Genomic DNA, 10911 nt, shown 5'->3' with positions numbered 1-10911 from the left:
GGTTACGGCTTTGAAGGAAAAAAACGGAAAACCCCGGTAGTTCAGATGGTCTGAGGTGCGATGTGGCCTCGGGCGGCGGCGGGGGGAGCCTTGGCCGCGGGGAGACGCTGTTTTCTCCTGTTGGATTTCGAGAGGTGAGAGTGTCTCAAGTCTCTGGGCTCAGAAAGCGACTCCTTGCTCTGTAGGCGCAATGAGCGATGAGTTTTCTGATGTAGAAGGCAGAGCACAGCGTAAGAGGTTCTTTTGCTCCGTACCCAAGAAAGCAGCTTACTGTGTTTTTTAGCAGCTGCCTGTGCTAACGTGCAGAGAAGGTGCATGTTCAGGACTTGTAGCGCTGGCCCTGGGTGCTCAAATGAGAGGGTGGTGTAGCTCAATTTCACTTCGGATTGCTGTAATGTGTATTTTTACATGAAATGTTGTTGGGTTTTTTTAGATTTGCCTGATGACTGTTCGTTCTTTATACCGTGTACCTGTGCACTTCCTTGAAGAGTAAAATAGAAATGTGTTTCCTTTCACTGTCACCTTGTGATTTTTTAGCAGTATATTCCTTAAGGTTGATATAGAAAGGAAATTATTTTACATTTGTTTTTACACTTGAAGGCCGGTTTTCCTCTTCTAACAAACCCTGCTTGAATGATCTAAAGAATTATTGAATACTACTTTAAGTAGTATTAACTGTCATCTGTTATGTTACAGTAAATAGGTCTAGCATTGAATAATAATATTAATACATATTTTATTTTGAAATATTTTGCATCTCCATTTGGGGAATAAAACCCAGTCATGCTAACGCTTTTCACGTGCTTCCCATTAAGCACAGAGACGTAATCGCTCTGAGCGGCGGTATTTGTACATTTAAGATCAAGCACGGGCACATATGTGGTGATGCCAAAATTGTTTTTCCCTTTCCTCATTTCCTTGAATCAAATCTTCCTCTCACTGCAGTCATCCTGAACTTCTGCTGCTGGCTTCAGTCAGACTGCTTATATTCACGGTGTCAACCATGTTATTCTCTCGGCACTCGCTGCGGCTCAGAGTGAAAACCAGCCAAGACATCGGGTATTTCAGTGTCAGAACTGCTTGATAAAGGAAAAGAGTAAATGCAGCTGACAGCACTGTTCAGAAGACCCAAGGGCTGTAAAGATTAGCTACAGCTAATTCAGTCTAAGGAATAAAAGAACAAAGGGACAAAAGGGAGGTTGAGTTTTGTGTGTTCTTGTTCAGTTTTATCTAGGTATGAAAACCAGATCACTATTTTGTCAGACTACTTAGAAGAATTTCCAGAAACTGATGAGCCAGTGTGGATTCTAGGAAAGCAGCACCACCTAAACACAGGTACCTCTAGAATGAAACTTCACCTGTAAAATCTGTAGCTCGTTCATATATTGACGTGTACCAGCAGCTGCCGATTTCCTTACATCCTCTGAATGTCTCATGAGAGAAGTTTATTTTTCTCCATCAACAAGAAACGAACTATAAGCAGTAGCATTCATCCTAAAACGAAACCAGAAGTTTACCAATTTATTTTCTACCATAATTCCTGCAAAGAAATTGTACTTGTAGCTAAAGCTAGTCAGGTGGGAGGCCGGTCGCTTCTCAACTTCAAATGCCTCAGAAATAGCTCAATCACGAACTTTTGGGGAATGCTCAGTATTACTGATGTAATTTTCCCTTGGGGGATGCTGTCTGCAGCCTGTTATTTGCAACTAAAATTTTATATATATATGTATGTGTATAATGAGTAATAATAATATTAATCTTGGACATGTACTGTATTTTGATGAAAATAAATATATGACCTGAAAGTCATAGCAGAGTGATGTATTTATACATAATATGAAAATAAGAGTTCAGAGATGAGTTTTGCTCCTTGGGGAGAGGACAAGGGTGTCCCCCTGTGTTACACAGGAGGCAGCGGCCACCAGGGCAGGCACGGTGCTCGGGTTAGCCCTGGGTACCACATACAGCCTTGATCAGCTGCAGGATCCTTCAGCCAGCCAGGCAGAGGCACATGTATTAAAAAAACCAAAGATATTTAATTACATTTAATGTTATTAACCTTTTCTTAAGATGACTTTGTATTTGGCTTGCAGGTGATGCATAATTCCCTGTTGGTTTGCCTGTAGAAATTCCTCACCTTTCTTAACTTGCTTTACCAGTTCTTTCCTGAGGACATAATTCTCTATAGCTGTCACAGTCATTCCAAACACCTTGTAAAGCTTCATTAGCTAATTATTTAATCCCTGATGAGTTAACTTCAGTTAGCAGTCTACAAAAGTTTCTCCAACTTTAGATAGCTTGAAAAAATGTTTTCAATATTAAGGGTCTTATATGTAAAGCTAACAGGAGCCTTCCATGCGCTCTATGTATTGACTGTACAGGGAAAATTAGAATTTTTCCACTTTAAAACTTTATTTTAATAATTTCTTTCCTCTTAAAAATATTCCAGACAAATCGAAGTTGCTGTTGGACATAAGTGCTCGTCTCTGGTTTACATACAGAAGAAAGTTTTCCCCTATTGGTGAGTATGCAGCTGACCAGCTCCTTGTTATAAATTAGACAGCAGGATTAGTGATGCACTAAAGAATTATTTTTACAGTATTAGAACATTTTGAGCATCATTTCAACTGTTTATGCAAACAAGATGTTTGCTTGTACCTGCATCTAATCAGGTCTTGCAGTAAAGTTAGACCAGCAGTACAGAAAGGTCTGGCTCAGTGCCCTTTATCCATAGGACAGCTGTTAGAGATTTTAACTCTGAAATTTTCTCTGTGGCCCTGCACTAAATTTAAAGCCCGTATCGATTGTAATGAACTTTTTAAATAGGAGGCACTGGACCTTCCTCTGATGCTGGCTGGGGATGTATGCTGCGATGTGGGCAGATGATGCTGGCACAGGCACTGATCTGCAGGCATTTAGGAAGAGGTGAGTACTGTTGCTGGGTGAACTTTTGTGTTGTTTGGAGACTGTTTAATTTGTTGTTTTACGTAACAGAACGAAATGTAAATTTATTAATGAAACTTTATTTTATGTCCCAATAGAAGTTAATAGTGAATTATTCTTGTCTGATGGGGTGAAATCACACCAGCCTTAAGCAGAGAAACTTTATTTTATGTCCCAATAGAAGTTAATGGTGAATTATTCTTGCCTGATGGGGTGAAATCACGCCAGCCTTAAGCAGAAATATAGAAATAGAGGAAGGACAAATAGGGGATCCCCTTGTCATTACTTCACAAATTTTTTTGAGGAACACCCAAATTGAGGCCAAGGAAAGACGTGTTGCCATGGGCCTGGGTTCTTACCCTTCTCCTCATTGCTTGCATAGCTACCAAATTTTCACACACGGTGATCACAGAATCACAGAATCGCTCGGTTGGAAAAGACCTCTGAGATCATCATGTCCAACCGTTCCTGTCTACCCCCTAAACCATATCCTTAAGCTCCTCATCTACCCGCTCTTTAAACACGTCCAGGGATGGTGACTCCACCACCTCCCTGGGCAGCCTGTTCCAGCTTCTGACGACCCTCTCAGTAAAGAACTTCCTCCTTATCTCTAACCTGAACCTCCCTTGGCACAGCTTGGTGCCGTTTCCCCTTGTTCTATCCCCCATCACCTGGGAGAAGAGCCCAGCACCCACCTCTCTCCAAGCTCCCTTGAGGCAGTTGTAGGTGGTGATGAGGTCTCCCCTCAGCCTTCTCTTCTCCAGGCTAAACAAGCCCAGTTCCCTCAGCCGCTCCTCATAAGGCTTGTAATGATGAATGTGACATAGTGATAGACATCACACAAAGTACTCGCTCATCAGCAGCCTGGGGCCTAAACTGCACAGCAGAACCCATTAGTGCAAGCCCTTAAGCCTGTACCAACACCTCCCATCCCAGGGTCATGAGTAAGTGTCATAGGTCTGGGCTGTGTGTATCAGTTAAATTAGTACCAGTGGGGCTGTAATCCCTACAGCGTTGTGCTGTGGTTTCTACGTCAGCGTGCTTTGTGCATTTCTCTGCTCGAATAACTGAATTCACAGGAGGGTATATCCACTTGAATAACTGAACCCACAGAACAGGGGTGCGAAGATTTAATTGAGGAAGTATGCAAACAAAACCTACCTGAGAAAAATGAGAGTATGAACTTGTAGTGTGTAGCTGCTTTATAGTATCAGCCTTGTGTATGCGCTTCTCTGTCAGTAAATGGGAGGTAAGCACCTTAACGTTAGAAGCAAGAGCATACATGACAAAGATATGTTTTGGATTTTGCTGTGGGAGAGGGCTTTGGACTTGACTTGATGGTTCTTGTAGCATTATGTGATGTGTGCTTACAAATCTAAAAAAATCTAGACACAATCATAGTTTTAAACAATCTTGGAAGCTCACACACAGCAATAGCTCTCAGTTCTCAGCACTGATCTCTCAGAGTGTATTTGCAGTTGACATTTTTATTTGATTTTCCCAGTTTTCACAGTTTAGCCTGTGATGATAAAGAACAGTGTGATAATGAACGACAAGCTGTGACTTCTAGGAACTCTGATAAAGATGTACATATGAGAGATGAGTTGTATGTTAGTCATTTAACATCTCATTGTATGGCTTTTTACTGTCTAGAGATTTGATCGGAACGATGGAAACATTTTATTTTTTAATCTGTATGACTTTTTTCCTCCAAGATTGGCAATGGGAAAAACACAAAAAACAACCAGAAGAATATCACAGAATCTTGCAGTGCTTTCTAGATAGGAAGGATTGCTGTTACTCCATCCACCAAATGGGTAAGAACATGCATCAACTTTTTTCCCCCCTGCTGAAATTCCTCCTGTGTTGAAACTTTCTAATTTAAAATATGTTAATTCATAATTCTAAAAAAGTGATTATGAAGATAATGTATGTGTTAATATATAAATAAAAGTGCACGCACATGGGTACAAAGTATAATTATTCAGAAGTGTTATTGACTGAGACCTAAATCAAGCTGTATACTAGAACCTAGCTCTTAATGGAGTGGGTAGGCCTTGGCTACCTGGGTTGATAAAACAGCCAGTCATGAAGCTGCTGTGATTTGTAATAGAGGACATGAATATTTGTAATTCTCATTACAGTTTAGAAACTTTTTGTAAAGGAACTAGCAGTCATTAAGATTTGAAAAGAGCATAGATTGAGAAAATAATTGTTGTTGCTAAATCCAATTTGCAGTTGCTCTGGACTGTATGACAAAATATTAGTAACTCGTGCTATTTAACAGACATAGTGACCAGACTGTGGTCTTTTTTTAACCTCTCTCTGTGTGTGTGTGTGTGTGTGTTTTCCCCCATAAAAACAGCGCAGATGGGTGTTGGAGAGGGGAAATCAATTGGAGAATGGTTTGGACCAAATACAGTTGCTCAAGTACTGAAGTAAGTCCAATTGCACCAACTCATCCAGAACGTGCTCCCCTGCAGCAGCTAAGCTCAGAGACTGAGATAAGGCCCCAGGCCCAGTTTTAAAGGCTGATCTCCCTCTCTGTCAGAATCAGGAATATATATGCTCGGTGTTTGCAAGTACAGCGTGGACCATGGTGCTGTAGCCTGGTGGGTGGGTACTGAGTTGGAATTGGATGAGTTCTAAATTTTAAAGATACCAAGAGACCTGCAGGAAGGTCTCTGCTGCTGTGCTGTCCACATGCCTTGCTCAGTAAGCACCAGAGATGTGTATTCTTTAGTGGCACAGCTTTGACAAGTGATTAGGGCGGTGGTATGAAACATCAGTGATGCCATCCAGGCCAAGGAGGGGACCGAACAGCAGTTCCTCGCTGGCTGAGTTCTGCCTGAAAGCTGCTGTATAAAACGATGGGCAGCTCCTCCCATTCTAGAAGCTGTGCTTAAAAGAGAATTGACTTTGTCCAATTTCTGAGGGATAGGTGGAAGTGCCAGATACCAAGTAGAGGCTGCAGGTCCTGATTGCAATTCTTTGCAGCCCTGGGACAGACACACATTCTGGAGAGAGAGGAGCTAAAGCGTGCCTTGGCCTGCAGCTCTTTTCACTTACAAATTTTTCATGGCTTAGTGCTCACATACAGATTTTTCTGGCTTATTTTAGACAGCTGACTCTGCCTGTGCAGCTTAAGAGTGTAGCTCCCTTCCCGGAGGTTTGGATTTCACACAAGTGAACAGAAACCTGTGTGCTGTAATGCCTCCCTCCTAACTTTTGGGTGCCAAAAACCTTAGCAGATCTAGCTTTTCATGCCCTGAGTCTGCTGTCCACATGCACACTGAAATAGTTCCACTGAAATGAGAGGCACTTTTCAAGTAAAAAGTAATGTACTGAACTGGCACAGGAACTTTTTCCTTCTCTAGACAATCACAGAATCACAGAATGTTAGGAGTTGGCAGGGACCTCGAAAGCTCATCCAGTCCAACCCCTGCCAGAGCAGGATCACCAGACCAGGTCACACAGGAACACGGCCAGGCGGGTTTTGAATGTCTGCAGAGGAGACTCCACAACCTCTCTGGGCAGCCTGGGCCATGCTCTGGCACCCTCACACTGACAAAGTTTTTCCTCATGTTCAGGTTGAACCTCAACAGAGAGGATCCTATTTCAGAGGCTGTTAAACACAATAAAAAGTAATAAACTTAATTATGTGGTTGAGCTGTTACTGTCACTGCATTTGGCAAAAGGACAAACAGTTTTCATAGGGTGCAGTGTGTGTGCTTTTCCAGGTAACGCTCAGTATTTATTTTTCTAAATACATTAAACATTAAATACTCAAAGTTATCTTTTCCTACATAGAGACTTTAAAAGAATCCAACAAATCTGTTTTTTCCAAAGAAACAATGTGATTTTTTTTTTACTCAAGAACAATCCAGCTGTCCTGAATGAAAGGAACCCTTGTGGCCCTAATTAGTTTATATTAATTATCACCTTAATGTTTTCTAGGAAGCTTGCTTTATTTGATGAATGGAATTCATTAGCAGTTTATGTATCTATGGACAATACAGTGGTCATTGAAGACATCAGTAAGTGAAACATTAGTTCTCTGGTTACAGTTTTGATTTGACTCCGTTTTCCTGGATGCATCTAAATATGAACAAAATACTTTTGGGCCATCCCTGCTTGTTTCCAGGGTAAGAAAATGAATAAAGGAAATGCAGACTCAGGTTTTGGGTACCCAAAGCTAAAGCTAGCACAGAATGATGCAAGCCTTTTTGGTGGCCAGCTTATGTACCATGCAGTTTGGAAGACGGTGAAGTTTGATCTGTGCTCCTACTCCAGAAATGGAACGAAGTTGCAGTGTGTAGGAACACAGAGAATTGTTTTTAATGCAGAGTTTGCCCAAGAGATGTGCTTTTGTTTGGTAAAAGCAAAACCAGGGGCAGGTCCTAGAGCAACACGTGGCCAGGCTTAACTTGCAGTCATAAGAAAGGTGCGTTTACAAGTGGCATTTAGTCACGACCTATTTCTACTTCAGTCCCTAATTCTTCTTATTTAATGTTTGTATCATTGGAAGTGAAGAGTTCCTAATGCTGTCATCTCTGCCATTTCATTCCCCTGACATTTTATGGGCAAAGCTTGACAGTATTCATAATGCTAGTAGTACATGTAACTTCACTCTTAGATTTTCATCCCCGAGTTGTTTATCTCATGTCTTATGTGCCAGCACATACTCTGTCTGCTAGAATTATTTCTACTAAATAGTTCCCATGCTCTGCTCCTTTTGTCTAAAAACAGAAGCTCTATAAAGATGTCTGGCAAAGCAGCTTAATTTGTGATGGAGAGGAAGATCTGCCCTGTGTTCCTTTGTGCATTCATTGATTTCTGTTTTGGTTCCCACAGAGAAAATGTGCTGGTCCCCTCCCCAGAGCAGCGGTGCAGCCCACAGCAGTGCACATTTGCACAGAAGCGCTCTTGGCCGAAGTAAGAACACAGCAGGATTCTGCACAGGCTGGAAGCCCCTCTTGCTTATTATACCTCTACGGCTAGGAATAAATCACATCAATCCAGTGTATATTGATGCGTTTAAAGTAAGGGCTTTTCAGTGAATTGTTTCTTATTGCGAAATAAATTCAGGTATCTGCTTTATCAATAAATCAACTGCAATTTCTTTTTTCTCCCTTTGAATTCCTAGGAATGCTTTAAGATGCCACAGTCTTTGGGAGCATTAGGAGGGAAACCAAATAATGCCTATTATTTCATAGGATTTTTAGGTAAGAAAAAAAATAAACTTACTCCAAATATGCATATGATCTAAAGAGAGAGGACTTTTTTTTTTGGAAGGGGGAATAGTAAGCATGAGAATAGAGTAGAAGAAATGAAGAAAGGTACCTCAAATCCTTCAGGAACAGTGTGATACCAGCCCTGCAGGAACAGAAAAGTAGCAGCAAAGCTTGATGTCAGACTTAGTAATGATATAAGCAAGAACAACACACTGAGAAGAGTTGATAGCATTTGACAAGTTGCTGCTGCTGCTGCTGCTACAGGACTGATTTTTCCCTAACAATTAACACTTCCTAATGAAGGCTGCTTGGTTTTATTCTTTTACCTCACAGTTTTTAAAAATTTTTTTCAAGTATTTCAAACTTTTTCTGATAGCAGTGTCTTTGTCACATCCACGTCTTAAAGCAGTAGTTAGTACTAGATTCCATCTTCCGGATTTCACCCCATTTTGATCCAAAATTTTATGGATGTTTTGTTCTTCCTTTTTGTAAAACCTGAACTGTTTTAGTCAGACACCTTTGTTCCGATTTCTGACTGAATGCTTAATGGGATTACAGATTGCATTTGTGGTCATCCTGTACTTTTTGATCTGTGGAATGTTATGGATTATAACAGTTAAAAAAATGTACTAGACCTCACATAGAAAAAGGAAAGTATATGACAAAGGTAGAACCAACCAACCAAAAAATCTGCAGCATAGGTCTCAGTAGAAATTATATTGAATACCCCATGGGAAACTATTGTGTCTTATCTTCCTGGTTCTCCTAGAGACTAGCTAGGTCTGGGTATGGACTGTGATGATGATCTGATTTCTGTTTTACAAGTCTGGATGGAATAAGTGCTCATTCACTAGCTAGGTCTGGGTATGGACTGTGATGATAATCTGATTTCTGTTGTACAAGTCTGGATGGAATAAGTGCTCATTAACGTCTCTTGCTTACTGTCAACATGCGGGTTTTACCCCTACAGGCAATGAGCTGATCTATTTGGACCCTCACACCACTCAAAGTTTTGTAGATTTGGAAGAAAATGGCACAGTTGATGACCAGAGCTTCCACTGCCAGCAAGCCCCCCACAGAATGAAGATCATGAATCTGGACCCTTCAGTAGCATTAGTAGGTGCTAGGAAACAATAGATGCCTGTGCTTGCTTTCTAAGTAATACCTCTGTGTGTTGATAAGGGCAGTGATGCATTTCCTTGAGCAGAATCAAGACCACAGGGCAGTTTTCTACAATCTGAAATTCAACATGTGGTAGTTTATATATAAACTGCATAGGATACATTAATCTTAGGTCAGGCATGGAACTGGCCATGTGTATCCTAGGGAGTTGGTTTATTTTCTTTACTGAAAGCATTTACCTTTTGCAAGAACTATTTCGAAGTCAAACCAAGGAACTGAAGGAGGTTTCCTTATTTTACTCCATCATTACCACATAGCCATGGTCACTCTGGACAATGTACTTACTTAAGCCTAACTTATTTTATATCGTAACTTACAAATCTGTAAATGGAAGTACTTGTAGAAGTCATCCAGTTACATGTCACGAGAATCACAGAATCCTGTTCAATCTCTTCATAAATGACCTTGATGAGGGGATTGAATGTACCCTCAGCAAGTTCGCAGATGACACCAAGCTGGAGGGAAGTGTTGATCTGCTAGAAGGCAGGGAAGCCCTCCAAAGAGATTTGGACAGGCTGAACCGATGGGCTGAGACCAATGGGATGAGGTTTAATGTGGCCAAATGCCGGGTCCTGCACTTGGGAAACAACAACCCGGTGCAGCGCTACAGGCTTGGAGAGGAGTGGCTGGAAAGCTGCCTGGAGGAGAAGGACCTGGGGGTGTTGGTTGACAGTCGGCTTCACATGAGCCAGCACTGTGCCCACGTGGCCAGAAAAGCCAAGGGCATCTTGGCCTGTATTAAAAACAGTGTGACCAGCAGGGCCAGGGAGGTGATCATCCCCCTGTACTCGGCACTGGTGAGGCCGCACCTCGAGTGCTGTGTTCAGTTCTGGGCCCCTCACTAGAAGAAGGATGTTGAGATTCTGGAGCGTGTTCAGAGAAGAGCCACAAGGATGGGGAGGGGTCTGAATACTGCGGTAGTTGAAGAGATTAAATCTGATCCTGTGCCAGTATCCTTTGTTTGGGTGATTGCCACTTGAGACACAGGTTTCTAAACCTTTACACAACGCATGAAAACGCTATGGCATCCTTCACTCGTCGACATCCTGTTATTTAATACTACTACTGTGTTTATTTTTTTCCTTAGGGCTTCTTTTGCAAAGAAGAATGTGATTTTGATAGCTGGTGTAGCCTTGTGCAAAAGGTAACGGTGCTGTCTTTATTTGCTCCGTATGACATAATGTATAGGTTTCTTTAAAAAATGGAAATTCCCATTACATCTCTGCATGCAAATTAAATGATCCATCATGAAGATTGCATTAATGCCTCGAGGTAAGCCAGTGCTACTGAACTGCTGGTCAGAGCTGGTTCAGCGTTTTGGCAACTATGAACCCTGCCACATGGAAACGGGTACAGATACATAGTGTGGTACTGGCTGAAACTTACTGATTTACTGAGAAATGAATGATAAAAGTAAGTTTTAAATAAATTGCTACATCCTAGCAGTTATTTATTTGCTTCCTGATCCTTTCTTACTGTGTGACACCATATACTGCATGTTCTAATTATGACCGTTAGCCCCTGTACCACAAAAGATCTGATTTTGTAAGCG

The 10911-nt window shown here is 41.5% G+C and overlaps 1 protein-coding gene across 1 annotated transcript in view; it reads left to right on the top strand.

The window, feature by feature from the left end:
• The first annotated feature begins 190 nt into the window (after positions 1-190).
• ATG4A (autophagy related 4A, cysteine peptidase) overlaps positions 191-10911 on the top strand; it is a 12779-nt gene continuing 2058 nt past the window's right edge. The window contains exons 1-11 of the mRNA XM_010194450.1: positions 191-230; positions 1186-1335; positions 2450-2521; positions 2827-2925; positions 4659-4760; positions 5309-5381; positions 6901-6980; positions 7798-7985; positions 8090-8168; positions 9148-9293; positions 10447-10503. Of these exons, the coding sequence (XP_010192752.1) occupies positions 191-230; positions 1186-1335; positions 2450-2521; positions 2827-2925; positions 4659-4760; positions 5309-5381; positions 6901-6980; positions 7798-7985; positions 8090-8168; positions 9148-9293; positions 10447-10503 (1086 nt within the window). The remainder of the gene's footprint in view (positions 231-1185; positions 1336-2449; positions 2522-2826; positions 2926-4658; positions 4761-5308; positions 5382-6900; positions 6981-7797; positions 7986-8089; positions 8169-9147; positions 9294-10446; positions 10504-10911) is intronic.

This window comes from Mesitornis unicolor, unplaced genomic scaffold (genome assembly GCF_000695765.1).
Source record: "Mesitornis unicolor isolate BGI_N332 unplaced genomic scaffold, ASM69576v1 scaffold10501, whole genome shotgun sequence".
NCBI classification, from domain to species: domain Eukaryota; kingdom Metazoa; phylum Chordata; class Aves; order Mesitornithiformes; family Mesitornithidae; genus Mesitornis; species Mesitornis unicolor.
The sequence above is the reverse complement of the archived record's forward strand: the minus strand, read 5'-3'. Positions and strand labels throughout refer to the sequence as shown.